Below are 17035 nucleotides of genomic sequence, written 5' to 3'. Positions count from 1 at the left end.
TCATAATTAAGCCTGTTAACAAATGGATTTCAAGTTGTATCCTTGAAGTTGTTTATGATTCAGATGAATTGGTAAAATTATTCAAGTAAGGTTTTGCCATAGTAGTGACTTCATTTTAAAATCTACATTTCAATGAAGTCAAAATTCACTCACTTAAAAAAAAACCCTGCATTTTAAAATTAGGCTTATTTCAATATTTTCGGCAAACATCTTGGTTCAAAAAGTGATAGGGGGTTGAAGTCTTGAAAATCCCCTTCCATGTTTACCTTCTTATGCTGTTTGCTAATCCTTGCAGCCCCATTTGGTTGCTGTTTTGGTACCATTTTTCCATAGCGACCTCTTCTTCCAGAGACATGTTGGGAACATAATAGCACATTGCCAATTTGTAATAAGGGTAATTCTTCCTCTCCTCACCTGACTTTTCTGACAACACAGTGTGGCCATCAGATTTGGGTGTGTGCTAATGCCACAAAGCCTAGTCAGAATGTGAGCAGAACCTATTGTTTCCACTTGGAATAAATGCCAGGAAGAGAGCCAAACGCTGAACACTTCCTTTCCTGTTCAAAGTCACCCCCCCTCCCCTGCAAGTATCTGAATGATTTTCATGGGGATAAAGTGGCAGTGTCCCCCTTGAGCCTGCCACATGGAAGTCCCTTTGCTGCTTTCCTGTATCAGCATTCAGCAGCAGGGAAACTACTGAAGTCTGTTCTTGTCTGGAAACCACCACAGAGGTTTACACGTTGAATATAATACTTTTTGCAATTCTTGTTGCTTTCTATATTGAAGCTCCATCAAGAACAGCATGAACTAGTGAATTGGTCTGTAAACAGGCAGTGAACAGGATAAGAGTTCTAGTTCTGTTACTAATTTTTACTTCTGTTTCCCATGCTTTTTCCAGTGGCTTATGGGGATGTGCTTTCTGCATGATAGTAGCTCAAAATAGCAAAGAAATCTTTTTTTTAAGGGAGATTAATTTGAAGCAACGTTTATAGAAGGGATGCAGTAAGGCTTGATCTGTGTAACTGGTAAGAGTTGCTCTTTGTACAGCAAATGTACATGGTATATGGCTGTTACTTGTAGTAGTAGTAGTAGTAATAACAACAACAACAACATTCGATTTATATACCTCCCTTCAGGACAACTTAATACCCACTCAGAGCTGTTTACAAAGTATGTCATTATTATCCTCACAACAAAACACCCTGTGAGGTGGGTGGGGCTGAGAGAGCTCCAGAGAGCTGTGACTAGCCCAAGGTCACCCAGCTGGCTTCAAGTGGAGGAGTGGGGAATCAAACCCGGCTCTCTAGATTAGAGTCCCGCGAAGGGAGTATGCATTGGGAAAACTGGAATGCATTGATATGTAAAAGGTATGCATTGGGGAAACTGCTTTTTAAAAATTAAGTGATGGCTTTCTTTATGCCTTCCTTTCATACATTCTTTAAATCTTGTAAAAGATATTCATGGTGGGGATCAGACAACCTCACTTGTGTCTATCTCTTCTTTGATCCTGATATGGACACAGACTGTAGTTCTTGTTTTCAATGTAAGTCACACAGAGAAACAGTAGACTGAGATAGTGACATTTAAAGGTCTGTGATCTTTACAGGTGTGTGATCTTTACCCCTCAGTTAGAGGATTCAAAGATCATTGAAATCAGTTGTGTGTGTGTAGGATTCTGTGTGCAAAAATCCCATTTAAATGTTTCTAATTAATGGGAGGAGGGCTAGCAAGGCTGGAGGTGAAAGGTAGGGAACCTTATTCTTCTACACCATGTAGACCATTTCAAGTATGTATGAACAGGACTATAATGTGAGTCATTTCTATAATATGGTACTAGTTGACTAAAGAAAATAATCTATTGATGGTACATGTATGAGCAGTTTTTGAGAGATCCTATTAATATATGCTTAATGCACATCCGAAAAAAACACATGTGCATAGACTTTGCTTTTTATCAGGATTGGCAGTAAAATGCCCAAGGCTTCATAGCAACTCCCCAGAATCACCCTGGCTCATAGGGCATAAGGGTAAGCTCTGATAACTGGTCCTGCTTCCATTTTGTTAGATGCCTCTTGTAATGAAAACTGGCTAGTCTGCTTAGTCTCAAATATCCATTTCCAGCCTATAGTGTAGAAAATAGTGTTGGGCATGCAGTGTAGAAGTCATGTGATTTGCTCAGTCTCTTTGCAGTGTTGGTTGACTGTTCCCTAGTAGTTTTTGATCAAGCAAAGGGTTAATTGAGAGATGTTTAAATTCTGTGCATGCTCAAGAATCAAATCACTGGAACTCAAGATCCAGCAGTGTTGTGTAATGTTCATAAATCTTAATCCAAAATTTTTACCTCTACGGTTCTTTGTTTGCCTAATTCTTTTTTTTAATGTATTTATTGTATTTATAAAGAGAGACAAGAACAATCAACGTCATGTATAAGGAAACAGAGAAACCAATTAGTTAACATTTGTCTAGGCAATCTAAATGGTTGCAAATACAAAATTATGACTCCGTCGTCATAAAGATTTATACAGTTTGAATAAAGACACTCTTACAAACTAAGTAGAACATTAAAACAATCTTTAGGTTTAACAATTTGTTTAGTATAGTTATCTGTCGACAGAAATTCCAGAACTGGAAACCAAAATTCAATAAAATGTGATTTGTAATCTGGGTTTTCACGTTGTTTGGTGTAGTCAGTCAACTTGGCTAAAATAAAGAGATCCCAGACCTTCAGCAACCAGTTGGAAATGGTTGGGCAGTTTTCACTCTTCCAGGCTGCCGCGAGAACGGATTTACCCGCTGCCAACAATTGAGCTATTAAAGCTTTTCTTTCTTTTGGGATGGGGATATCATGCCAGTCATTTAGTAGTATCACCTCCGGCTGGAGAGGTAACTGATACGTGGTCATTTTCTCTATATATTTAAGTACATTACTCCAAAACTGCTTGATATAGACACAATCCCACTAACAATGCATATATGTCCCTCTACTCCCACATCCCTTCCAACATAAAGGGGAGATCGAATGGGACATGTGCTGCAACCTAGATGGTGTCAAGTACCATCTCATCATCAGCTTTACAGTTTGTAGCTTAATACTTATTATATTGGTGGTGAATATTTAATTGCCCCACTGTTGTTGCCACTTATCTTCTGTTACCACAATATTGCAATCCTTATTCCACGCCTTTTGATATGGCAATATTTTATATCCAGAAATTGACGATAACCTTTTATTTGTTTTCCTAATTCCAAACATGAACTTTTTTAGGTAAGTTGTAATGTCTGGTAATGTACTGAGGAGCATCTGCATCATGGCTTAATTTTGTCTTGCCTGAGAAAGTATCTGTTATATCTTGGGGAAGAATTAAATTCAACAAGTGTATATTTCTATTTTTTAAAATTCCAAAGCAATAATATAGACACCAGGAGACATACAATAATGTCAATGCCCTTAGAAAGTTGTAACTCTGATAAACATCTAACAGTATCAGTGAAAAGATAACTTCTCAATGCTGAGACAAAAAATGGAGAATACCATATATAGGTCATCATGTTTATTAGGGGTGTGCACCCCCAAAAGATTTGGGTTTCCTGCTTCTGGTTTAGGAAAAAATAATTGGGTAAACCCGAAACCCAAAGCAGCAAGCTGCTTCGGGTTCAGGTATTTAAGCAGATTCGGGTTTATTAGGGAAGATTCGGCCATTGTTTCCAATGGGAAACACTGCTCCCAGCTATCCGGGGGCCTGGAGAGGCATTTTCTTCCCTAATTGCACCAAATTTTCAGGGGACCCTCTCCCAACCTCCTCTCACGGCCACCCAAGTTTCAGGGAGATTGGACTTGGGGGGGCAAGTTATGGCCCCCCAAAGAAGGTCCCCCCAGCTGCCGCCTATCTCCATTGTTTCCTATGGGAAAAACTGTGGGGAAGGTTCCCAGGAGGCTGGGGGTGGCATTTTGGAAGCAAAATGCACCAAATCTTCAGGGGGGCATCTCCCAACCCTCCTCCCAAGGCCTCCCAAGTTTTAGGGAGATTGGACTTGGGGGGCCAAGTTATGGCCCCCCAAAGGAGGTCCGCCCAGCCACGTTATTTCCAATGAGGACTAACTTCACACCAGAGAATCAAAATAAGAAAAAATTGATTAAAATGCACAAAACCATATGAAGCACATGAGTGAGCAACTAGAAGTGAAAAAATGATCAACCTCACTCAATACAGCTAAACTGATGAAAGGGGATCAACTTCACGCCAGAGAATCATTCATTGAATTCAGCACAAACCAAATGGGCAGTTCTGGGAGGCTGGGGGTGGCATTTTGGATGCAAAAATCACCAAACCTTCAGGAGATCCTCTCCCAACCCTCCTCCCACGGCCTCCCAAGTTTCATTAAAAACATCACATCAATGTTTAATCACAATCTACAGTCCTAGATTAAATCAACCCCCACGATCACACCAGAGAATCAAAAACACAACCAAAAACACACCAAAAATAATTTTTAAAAATTTTATTTCTCAGATTTCTGCCCCACCCTCCCCACAAGTGGGCTGAGGTTGGGTTACAGCATACAACAACAGCATCAGTACAACATTCATTACACCCTCACCTAACAAAACTGAAATGGCTCAACAGGAACTGCACCATAGTGTCACATCCAAAAACTACCAAAAACCTTTTAAAAGCCCCTTTTTTAGAACGCTCTCAGAAACCTCCCCAAATATGCAACCTCCCCTCTCCAGTCAACAGCACCCAGCAAAGCAATTCAGTAAACAGGAAGCAAATGAATCAGTGGACCCCTAGAAGCAAAACTGCATCAAAGAAGCCCACACACAGCAAAGGCAGCACCAAATTCCTCACAGCAGCAGTAAAAGAAGTGTGCTTCCCTCCCAGTTGCCCAACATTAAAATGCATTAAAATGGATTAAAATGCAGCAACAAGAGAATCAAGGCACAGAACAAGGCCAAAACTCAGCCCCCCCTCTCCAGCACACACACACAGAGCAATGATTAAACAGAAGCAATATTTAAGAAGCAATCAAACAGAAGATTTACCCACAATTTCCCCCTCCTTCAGGCCACCAAGACTAGAGAATCAACCACCACCCTCTCCCTCCAATAGAAAAAAAATGTGAGTCAGTGACTCTCAAACCTGTTGCAGACAGTCCTGTCTAGGTCCACCAGGGTAGCCCAGTAAAATCCAGTTGGTCCAGCAGCAGAAGCAAGCAGCAGAAGCAGCAGCAGCAGCAGGTCACTCAGCAGCAGGAGCAGTCACTCAGCAGCAGCACAGCCAGCCCAGAGAGAGGCAAGCACATGGCTTAAGCAGGGCAAGCTTGCCAATTTATGGCTTAAGTTGCACAAGCCCCCAATTCAAACCAGCCACTCACTGCAACAGCATTTTTTTAAAAAATTCAAAAAAACAATGTCCTCCCAGAGAATCACAGTGTACTCCCAGAGAACCACCAATCGGGAAATGAAGAGCTGCTAGCTGCTGCAGTGATTGGCTTGTTATGTCAGCCAATCTCAAGTCCCTTCCCTAATGCCCCCTCTCCCTCTCCTGACCTCAGGGGAGGGAAGAGGGAACAGAAGAGCCGTTTAAAGCCTTTTTCCTTTTTCCAAGGGAAAAAGGCTACAGAGAGCAACCCGAAGCAACCTGAATCACTTCGGGTTGCTCTGCTTTGGGTTTCCTGAATTGGGGCAGCTCTGCTGGGGCCAATTAGGGAAACACATATCAACCCAAATCAAGGTTGATCTGTGTTTGCTTCAGGTTACTGAAACCCGAAGCGCACATCCCTGATATTTATGTCACTGTTGACTGTTTGAACTATCAGCTATTCTCATTGCATTTTAAAAAATAGTGTACTTGTAACAATGTATAGAATGTTTTATCCAAATGTGAACATCTTTAAAGCATAATTTCAGTTTTTGTAATAGTTACCAAAGTTGGTTACTGTTTTTGCATCTCTATATTGTGAATATTAAGATTAATTATAAATTTGATTTATTTTATTTTGGATTATAAAAATGAACACAAGTAAACAGAGTCAAAATAAATTGTGTTGCTGTTTTTATTTTGTTTATCTAGGAAACCAGATTTGACAGACTCTGCCTCACTGCTAGAGACATTTAAATTCCTTGAAAATGCAGCTGCTGAATTCAGTGATGAAGATGACGATGATGATATTGATAGGAGAGAGAGAACAATCATGGATACTTCAACGGTAGGCTAATACTGAAACAACAATTACAGTGAAGGCTCTTTTCTTCCTTGATACGACAAAATGTGTATATGACTGTGGGTGTATATGATACATGTTTATATAGAAAAACATGAAAGGCCTTTATTACAGAGCGTTCATTTGCAAGCCAATCTAGCAAAATCTATACAAACCCAAAACTGGGTTCTGTAACCTGGATTTAATGTGGCATTTTATTGTTCAATGCGCCTCACATGTTATCACAATAATTCCTTAAACCTTGCAAGGGAGGGCCAGTGTTCACATCTCCCATATTGCAAATGGGGGTTGATATTGAGAGAAATTTGTTTACCTAAGGCTACCTAAGTCTGTGGTAAAAGTGAGATTTGAACTGGAAACCTTCCAGATCACAACTCATTCTTGTAGCCATTTCAGTACACCTAGCCATTATTTATTTATAATGTGATTAAAGTTGTGGTACTGATATACTGTCAATCAAATAAGTTTGTTTCCTTCTATTGTACAACTATCCTCCCCTCCTGACCACTTGAAAATTCTGCATGTCTTCCTTTTAGCTTCTCAGATTTGTTTTCGCAGTGCAATCACTGATTATATGTTACTTGGAATATATTTATACCAAGCTGTAAACACACAGTACATCACTTACTATTTTCAGGTAGAATTAAACTGAGGAATGATGTATATATCTTTCAGACTCTATTTTGTTGCTTGCATTTTATGTGTTTGTTTAGCACTGGATTAAAAATAACACGGTTTTTTATTTTAATGTTTTGTCCCTCATAGATTGTCAGGAAAAGGGTGCTTTCTGATAGTAGTGAAGACAGAGATACAGAAGAAGCCTTGAAGGAGTTTGACTTCTTGGCTACATCTGATGAAGGAGATGGAGAATCCAGAAGTTCAGGAGATGGTACTGACTGGGGTAAGAAAGTTAAAAGAATCTAATTAAAAACATAGCATAAAAACCCGTTGTCACTTTTACTGGGATTGAAATATCCTTAAGTAAACACTTCTGTGGTGTTATGGACAAATACACCTGCCACCCCATCCCCTTTTTCCTGTATTAATTTTCTGTCTAGAAAAAATTGTTTTCTTAGAAAGTTACCTAAAGTTCTCTGTTAGTTGCATAGTGTAGGATTCTATAGGGTAAAAGCTGGCTTTATTCTTTGGAGTATTATTTAAAGCATAATATAAAAATAACTATTTTTTTAAAAAAAATCTAGCAGATGTTTTTAATTATACAATGTTATACTGGCTGTTTGTAGGTCATTCATCTGCTGTAACTTTGTACATGTTGATGGTTGTTAGGAAGGAAACAATTAATTCAGTTATAGGTTTCCTGAGACTCTCATTGTGCAAGTGATGTTCTGAGGCAGACCAACAAGATTTTTGATGTTCATCAGCATTAAAGGTTTGGACTTGAAATGGGGTATGTGCTCGCACACTAACTTCTCATCTTCAAGTAGGGAAATGTAACATTGTGAGCAGGGAAGTCCTCAGATGGAGTTTGCAATATTTCTGAAGCCAATCAATGTGTTGCGCTCATTTCTTATTTCCCCCCCTTATCTGAACCTGTTTGTAATTGCTAGTTATTTGAAGTTGGTCCACAGTCTTCTTCCAGTGGATCCAGATGTCAAAATAAGATTTAAAATATGCTTTTGCCTTCAATGTTTGTTTCTTAAGTATCTGTCATACCAGTTTACAGCAATGTTCTTGTAGTCTTACACAAGCAAATGTGTATTATGGCATTCGTTTAATGTTGCTCTGCAGTAGTTTCCTGACCCCTTTGAAGCATTCCTTTGTGACTCTTTGCTTGCCTAGTGCAGTCTCAGTTGACTATTCTATTTCATCCTGAATTATGGTAAACTTTATACCTACTCCTGCAAAGTCCCTTTTTGTGTGCAGGATGGTTGCAGGTGAGTGCTAAGTGGGAGAGGAGAGCGGGGAGGGGGCATGGTGACAAAAACACACGCACACAGTGCTGGAGGTAAAGAAGGCCAAAACTTTATTGAGATTACAGCTCAGGGAGTGGAGGTGTGCATAGGGCACGGATCCGAACATCAGCTGACCCACCTGCCAAGCTGATGACCCACACACCTCCTCAGACCCCTGCTGAGGGGGGGAAACCATAGGATGACAGCCAGTGGGATGCCACGTGGTTATACATCCCTGTGTGAAACATCCCCTGCCACCTGGGAGTGAGGCAGACTAACAGCCCCCAACTGGGCATGCACCAGCCATTCCTCACTCCCCAGACCCCCTTTGCTGAGGGGGAGGGGACCAGCCTCGCAGACCAAGGGCCTGTGCTGGATGTGCCTGGGTGTGCTCCCCTGGCTCCTGGTCATTCCCCACCCCCACTTCAACATGGCGGCCGCCATATCGTCTCCCCGCCTACCTCCCCTGCATCGCCTGCAATATGGCCCACAGGTGAATCTGAGAGCTGTTGCTTCTTGCCCAAAGGGGTAGAGAGACTGTCCCCTGTTCTCACTGCTTATTTCCATATTGTGCCTAATGTTAGTCTAAAAAGCCCTCTGACTCTCCCTCTCCAGTTTTTGAGGAGCACATGGATCCTGCGACAAGAAGGGGAAAGTTTCATAGCTAGAGGATCTCACAGATCTGTTCTATGAGATCCTCCAGCTCTAACTTATATATTTCCTGATGATCTTTACTCTCTCAATTCTTTGAATTTGTCACTTCCATTTTGTTGAACATTTTATGGTCTCTTATGTCTACAGCTCCATTTATTTTTCTGTGGATCATTCATTTGGCACTGATGTGAATGCTTCTTCCATTCAGCTTGAAAACATGGTTTTGTGGTTAATTATTCTGGCAGACCAATTATGCTTATTTACTGTTAAGTTCGATAATATACTTATTTACTGTTAAGTCCCACTGAACTCAGTGGAGTTTACTCCCAGGTAAGTGTGCATGGGATAATAGACTGGGAAGATGCTGCTTTGTATCAGTATTCAGTGATGAAAGGAAGAAAATGACCTTTTCATGTATACAAATTAATAGAGCATTGCTTGGTTCATACAATAAACAGAGACTTGTTTAACTATACTGGAAGAGGCTAGGGTTTTAAATATTTTTCTTTTAAAATAAGCAAGGCATTGAATTGATTTATTCTATATGTGTCATTGCATAAGATGGGTAACCAGAGATAAAAGGGGTTATATCATTACTAGATAACATTTGAGGTGGAGTGCAGCTAAGGCAACCCTGTTATCCACCCAAAGTGTTGGGGGCAGCAAGAGGAATGCCATTCTACAGGACCTAATAGAGGTGGTAGCAGTGCTTAGCTATCTGTTACATGAACCCCATCATCTGGGCCTGGAGTGCCCAGCCCTGCAACTTTTTTCTCCCTAGTGTTGCAAACAGAGAGTGCTCCAACAGAACTTCATGTCCTCATTATAATACAAGCAATCTTAGGTAAACAGATTGTAGAACATTAAAAAAAATCCTAAATTGCACTTTGAAAATAGTTCCGAGGACATTATTTTATATTTTTATGCATGCTTCAAGATATGGCAAACATTGTGGTGTCTCAGCTAGACGAGATGGACTAGCAAGATCAGTTCAGGTGGCATGTTTAATATTAGCTTATTTTGAAGTGCCTCTTTCCCCATTAGTTGGTATCTCTTCATTTAGTTTGTATTTTCACACTACTCTTGGTTTGGATCTATAGCAGTTGAGAGAAGCTGCCTTTGGTTGCAGTCTGAGAATTTGCATCTACACAGTATTTGTTTAAAATGTGGTTTGTGGAATTGGGTGTTGCTGTTTTTTGTCAAAGAACAGATAACAAGTAAAAAAAAGTATTCTCTGGGACTGATTATCTTGAAACATAAACTGGGAATACAGTTGTGTGCCCTATGCTGTTTGTAGCTGAAGTGTGTATTGTCATAACTTGAAAACTGTTTAAATTAGGGATGTATTCCTTGCATTATGTCTTGAAATTCTTAAATATCACAGTTAAAAGATACATTCACTTGTGCAGGAGAAATGTCCAGACTTGCTGTTCCCATTGCACTCTGATACAGCAACATGTCTAGATTCTCTTTGATTTTTTTGTCACTTTGAGCTCACGTGAAATATAAAAGAAATGCAGTTAAGGCTAAGTGCCTGTTCAAATGCTTAAGTAATGCAAAAGGATGATTAAAATATAATAGACTTTGAGTAACTAAAAATTAAATTAACAAAGGAAGAAATACTTTCTATTCAGACCTGAATTGGGGCAGAATTTGTAATTCTTCAGTAACTACCGTCCCAAATCATTCTTTTTCTTAAAGGTTCTGAACAAATGAAATGGAAAGGCAGTCTCAACTGCAGTGCTTCAGCTTCAGTTGTTGACATAAAAATGTGTGTATCAGTAGCTGCTGCCTCTTTCAATTCCAAAACAAATTAAATGACATAAAGAGGATGTTTCATTTGTTTTACTTTGTCTAGAAAAGGAAGACCAGTGTCTCATGCCTGAAGCCTGGAATGTGGACCAGGGAGTAATAACCAAACTGAAGGAACAATACAAAAAGGAGCGCAAGGGGAAAAAGGGGGTGAAGAGTAAGTGGAAAACATTGCATCTTAAGATCATAAATCCCGCCTCTCTCACTTCGCCAATACTATCTATCTTTCAATGTTTTCCTCAAACTACTTACTCTTTTACTTTGCTGCTCCTGACTGCTTTCCTGTTGTTTACTGATTTAAAAGGGGTTGAAATTAATGATATTCAAAATACAAAATTATTAGCTGTAGGGGTACTGCTTTTATCCAGTAGGATAATTGGGAGGAAAATTGTTAATACAGCCATTAATAAACATATTTGGAAATCACAGGTAAATATACACTTCTTGCTAAAGTATGTCCAAACCAGCTGAAGTTTTTGCTTGAGCTATAAGATGATTCCCCCTAAGCAAAGTAAGCAGTGTTACATGAAGTCACAAAACTTTATCAGTCCCTGTTGAGATCTGGATGACCTTTCCCCTCCTTCTCCTCCCTTTCTCTCTCTCTCTCTTTATTTCTTGCGGGGCTCAGAGGAATAAGTGGGAAGCATGTGTACAGCTCTCTGCACACATATAAGCAAAAAGCAAGCACATAGTTTTGGCAAAAAAAGCGTGTGCATATGAAAACCCTATAAAGAGCAATTTCAGGGACAAGCTAAACCAGTACATAAAAAGTGCAACAGAAGATCGTTGGTCTGGACATATTTTTAACCAGTAGTGGAAGTTGATAAATTAATTTCTACCCCTGTTTGTATTTAATGTTTAATTCATACAAGCCATACTGTCCTCATAATTTGAATGCAGGGCTCGAAATGGAAAAATAAATCTTACTAGGCCTTCTAGTAAAATCATCAGCCCTTGTCAAACTTCATTATCTGAAGTTCTGTTTTCATGCCAGGGAAACAACTGGCTCAGTATTCGAAGTTTACTTTCTAGCCCTGTGTATCATACCTTTTTTGTGTGTGTTACATCTTTTGTAATATAAATTTATTATTTGAAAACTGTACTCTAAAAATATGTAGTGAGAGGTGTTTTGGTATTCAGTATCAGGTGCTATGTTTCAGATGAAGTAGATATATTATGAGAATATTTGTAGGTGTTTGATGAAACCACGGCACATAATTGAGAGAGTTGAAATATGCTAAGGCATTTGCAAGAATATGCTTAATTTTAAAGAAGTGTCACTGTCAGTGTGTTTGCAAAGTTGCTAAAATATAAGCTTCCCCCATGTGGATAAGGTATATGATTATCTTATTAAGTGCTAACTTATAACATGTTTCAGAGGCTGTATCTAAAAACAAGTTATACCGTAGTGTAAGTTTTGTTAAGTTCATAGAATGAAGTTCAAATATAAAATATAATTGGATCACTGTACCAACATGGAACATGACAAAATTCATTCTTAGTAATATTCAAAGGGACTCAGTTGCAAAAGGCACACTAGATGGTAGAATTTGTTAACATAAGTGATAAAAATCCTTTAATTCCTATTTGCCCACTTTGGCCAAAGATGGCCTCTCACTCTTCCATATATCCCTTAACAGCCCCCCACCCCAGTTTGAGGTTCACTTTATAACTTGCAAGGAATATGAATGCGTATAGCAAGTGGCTCAGACAGCAATAATTTGAAGCACTTTGGACTGGAACATAAGATCCTTGATGCCTGCACAACTTGTGACCCTACCACAGTAAACACCACACACTAGCCATATATTGTAGTTTGTCAAGGCTCAATATAAACCCCCACTTTTTGACTAGGGATGCAGAAATGGGGAGTGTCACGTCTGGTAGGTCACAATACGTAAATGGTAGGCTGTGTTTGTCTTGATGAGTAACACGTTGTGAAAAATGAAGACATAGGTCTATATGAACTGTGTTACGCTAATTAAAGTGGGAGTGGGACATTTAGCAAAAAGATTGGACACCATGGGCATGGAAAACAACAACTTGCCTCCTTTCTAAAACCAGAACATTAAATGTTTCAGGTCTAAGGCAAAGAGCTTCAGAGCTCTGTGGCTCAGTTCTTTGATAACTTGCTGGCCATTGCTTTCTGATTTACTAGATTGTTTCTTAGAATGTTGGCACAGTTTTCTGAACGAGACACCTAAATGTTTCAGTAGGATCACTTGATTAAAGAGCAGAATTTATTTTCCCTCTCCACTTCACCAAGCACTGTTTTATGAACATTGACTTATTGGTCCTATGAAAAATAAGTCAAGTAGCTTTTTACCATTATTATTGAAATTGAAAGCATCTGTTCAGTTGCAAACACTCTTGGAAGAGACATTAATTCCATATAATCTAGAGGAATTTAAAACTGATGAGTTGGCTTTATTAGATGAGGAAGTTAAGATGAGAAATCCAGAGCAGAGTGGAAACCTGAATGATGTGCTGTAAAACCTCTATACTTCCAGACTAATCAGTGATGAATGCACATGCCTATAGAATTTTGTGTGTTTTTGCAGGCAGTGATACAATCTTGCAAAATCCTACTTAGGTTACCCAAAGCAAATATTAAGTTTGCCAGGTTGTGATTTAGATTGTCATTTTAGCAGGGTTTGGGTACAAGAGTTTTTCTGCCATGAGAAAATTTCTGTGATTTTGCAAGGCTGTATTGAAAAGTCGTTTTGACGTATGTGAAGTTCAGCCATATTACAGTACACTTTAGCTGCCTAGAGATAGCTGTGTTATTTACTAGATTAGGACAAACAGTTATGGACTGTGGGTAAGATATTTTCCCATTCTTAATTAAACTTACAACAGGAAAAACTACCGAAGATATGTTTCAGCCTCAGTCCTATATAAAACAATCAAAACAGGGATGTGGGAAAATGATGGAGCAAAATGCAGGTAAGTGTTGAGAAGGGCATGAGTCTTCACCACATGTAGCTTCAGGAAGAACAAAACAATGACTCTTGCTTGATTTGTTTTGCTTTTGTTTTTGTTCTAAAGTAATTGTCGTATTCTTTAGATTATGACACAACCAAGCTAAAATAACCACATGAAAGATTGATTTTGTGAAAATTTCAGAACTTATGCACAAAAATGTAATGCACACGTGTTTGTAATTTCTGGAAAAATAAAAATCATTTTATCATTTGCTGTCGGTTGGATGTATTTTACATTATCATGCAAGTCCATGAAATGTATGTGCAGAATTTCAGTTGCATTCATAACTTCCTTTTTCAAACATCTTATTTCATGCCACAAACTTAGTTTACTTCTGGCCACAAGGGCCCACTAATTTTATTTAAGATTTCACGTTTGCTAAAGATAGCATCCATTGACAATTGTTGGAATAACATGTTTAATACAAATAGTTTTACTATTAATAAAGTTTACATAAACCTTTGCACATTTTTGTGTTTTGGCCAGGGCCCAACAGGTCAAAACTACAAGATATGCTTGCTAACTTGAGAGATGTTGATGATCTGCCTTCATTACAACCATCAGTTGTACCACCCACTAGACCTAGTACTTCACGACTTATTGAACATGAGATAAACAGAACAGATGAAGGTTAGTATTGCATGTATGTATGTGTATAAGTCTGTATATTTCATATTGGCTTGAAATGCTTTCTGCTTGTACATTATTTTATTTGAGTAGATCATTTCATGTTTTTGCTGTTTTGTGCTGTTTTGATGTCCCCATCTGGCATACTTGCACATTTCTATGCATTAAAAGCAATTACTTGTGTAGCAGTTTTTCAGGACTTGGCAAATTGCTATTGTGGGGTTAAGCTCTTAATGCCCCGTATCAATATAAAGCATTGCTGCACCACCACAAAGTAGCTAAGTATTGTCTCAAAGTTTGTCTTCCAGAAAATCCTTGATGACTTCATTGCTTATGAATTCTCAACCGTTTTTCTTTTAAAAGTATGGTGCATCAGAGCCTGATTTGGATTAGGACTGTGGGTGAGGGGTGTTGAGCCTTCTTTCCTCTGCTGTTTTCCTGACCTGAAATGACTCTACAGAACTGCTGATAATGCCATTGGGGCAAGCATGTAAGTTCTTTATCCAGATCTGTGTGTTATTCCAATAGGACACATAGCTAGTTCGCATAGTCATTTCAGGATTGATGCAGAGAGAAAGCTTGTGCCTCAGCTACTTGGGGGGGAAAGGGAATTCTATCCGTGGGGCTCCCTAGAACAGTTTCTCTTTTGGCCTTAAAGGCAAATTGAGATTGAGCCAAAGTTAAGCACTTTAATCCATATTGTAGTTTAGAGGTTGAAGGTAAAACTACACATTCTTTGCAGTTCTGTTCCACCCAACTGTTTTTTTATTTTTTTAAGAGAATGCAGCTATTGGGGCTGCAGCTGGCAGGGAGAAACCGGCATCAGGATGAGAAGCTTTTTTACTTGTGTTACTTTCCCACCAAAACTTGTTGCTCCTGAGCTGCTGGTTAAAATTTTGCAAGTATTTATATATATTTTTTTCACAGCAAGGGTAAAAGCAAATTGAAGAATGTGTTTTTTTTTTAAAAAAAGGGAAAGCAGCATGAGAAGAGTTACGGTATCTCTTCCCCTGCACTAGTTTGCTCTTCTTTAATCAAAGTTATAAAGGGAGAAGAGGGTTAAGATCTGCATGTAATGTGCCCGTTTAAAAAACCTCCTCTCCCTTCCCCTCTTGCAAAGCTATTTATTCACAGAGCTTGCTCTGAATTGCTGATGCAGAGAGGGGGGAGTTCTGTTTAATTCTCTCTTCATGCTGCAGCCCCAAATGCCAGATAGCAATATTTCGCAGTTTTTCATCTCACCCTCAATAGTCAAGATCTTTTCCTCCAGAATGTAATGGCCCTAAAGGTTTCTGCTCTCATATTTGTGCAGTTAGCTATATACTGTTGCCTCTTTTGTATCTAATTGTGTTGAGGGTTATAGTTTCCAAGGCCATATGCATTTAGGAAATCTATTTTTGGCAAGTATTGGTTCCTTCTGGATTCATCATAAACTTTTTTTTATGAGGTTACTAAACTAAATTTCCTAGGAATAGTTTGCAAGTAACAATGTAATACACAGCTTTGGGAACTATGGAGTGCTTTTATTTTCTCTCTTTCAGTGGAAGCTTTAACATTCCCTCCTTCATCTGGAAAATCTTTTATTATGGGAGCAGATGAGGCCCTTGAAAGTGAACTTGGTCTTGGAGAATTGGCAGGCCTTACAGTAGCTAATGAGGCAGATTCACTGACCTACGATGTAAGTTGTAGTGCATAGTGTACTCTTTTCCACTTGTCAGTTTTTAGGAGTTGTATGTCCTTTCATCAAAGATATAAGACAATGTTGTTAAATAGTTGACAGATGCTGCTCATAAAAGATATACTTTCTAGCTCTGATGTACAAATGTGTCCCTCCTTCACTTGGTGGGAAGGCAGATCTGTACACAGTCTTTTCTGTAAATGCAAAATGGTTAAGTGGTTCTGTCTATTGAAGTAAGTAGGAAAGTTAAAAGAGCTTACTAGAAGCTTTTTGTTGTCTGGTGATAAACATGAGGTGGATCCAGTGATCTGCTCACATAAGGATTGTTGACTTTCCCTGCTTTCCTCCCGCCCTTCCACCTAACACTTTTCACCTGTGGGTAAGTTAATTCCTGGGATCATGGGACCCATGGAGATTCGTGGCTGCAGTGAGGAGGAAGAAGGAGCAACGTTGCTTCCTTCTCCCTGTTCCATCAGAGCAGGTCCTCTGATGGAAGAAGCAGAAAGTTCCAACCCATTAACAGCACCTTAATCTGCAGAAATTAGCAGGTATTACAGGCAAAGAAGTCCAGCCTAGTGACCAAGATGGCAACCTTGAAAGGAGATACTTAGACCCCACCACCATTTGGACATAGTGAAGTCCAATAATCAAATTATCTGTGCCATAGAGTCTCTGTCAGGGACCAGACAAGGCTTCTTCCCTTGACCTCATTCCTTGGTCCATCAAGTCCAGCATTCTGTTTCCAGCTGTTCCAGAAGACCCACGGGAGAAACCAAAGCTTCCCCCTGCTAATGCTCTTCAGGATTTGACATTCAGAGGTAGTAGCATGCCTCCAAATATAAAAATCCCATTCAGCCATCATGCCTGACAGATACCGATGGACCTATCCTCCATGAATGTCTAATATACCTTTTAAGTCATCTGAGTGGCAGCCATCTCTTCTTCCTGTGGCAGCCAGTTTCACAGGGCAGTTATGCACTGTGTAAAGCAGTATGCCTATTGGGAATAATAGTGACCTGATTACAGGATTGTAAAGACAGCAAGAGCGAATGCCTAGAAAATTAAAGACTGTCCTTATGTTCCTTATCTCCATATCTTCTTGAATGTTGTTGCTCCTCTTTCCCTCTCCTGTGAGAGGAAG

The 17035-nt window shown here is 39.3% G+C and overlaps 1 protein-coding gene across 2 annotated transcripts in view; it reads left to right on the top strand.

Moving 5' to 3' along the window:
• The window catches only part of STRN (striatin), a 102997-nt gene that overhangs the window by 40046 nt on the left and 45916 nt on the right, over positions 1-17035 (top strand). Inside the window, exons 6-11 of one of the 2 annotated variants that reach the window (XM_054976665.1) lie at positions 6075-6210; positions 6991-7126; positions 10651-10761; positions 13464-13550; positions 14076-14219; positions 15758-15894. In XM_054976665.1, the coding sequence (XP_054832640.1) occupies positions 6075-6210; positions 6991-7126; positions 10651-10761; positions 13464-13550; positions 14076-14219; positions 15758-15894 (751 nt within the window). The remainder of the gene's footprint in view (positions 1-6074; positions 6211-6990; positions 7127-10650; positions 10762-13463; positions 13551-14075; positions 14220-15757; positions 15895-17035) is intronic. The other variant, XM_054976673.1, reaches the window with a different exon arrangement.

This window comes from Eublepharis macularius, chromosome 1, assembly GCF_028583425.1.
Source record: "Eublepharis macularius isolate TG4126 chromosome 1, MPM_Emac_v1.0, whole genome shotgun sequence".
NCBI lineage: Eukaryota > Metazoa > Chordata > Lepidosauria > Squamata > Eublepharidae > Eublepharis > Eublepharis macularius.
This window is presented reverse-complemented; position numbering and strand designations above follow the sequence as displayed.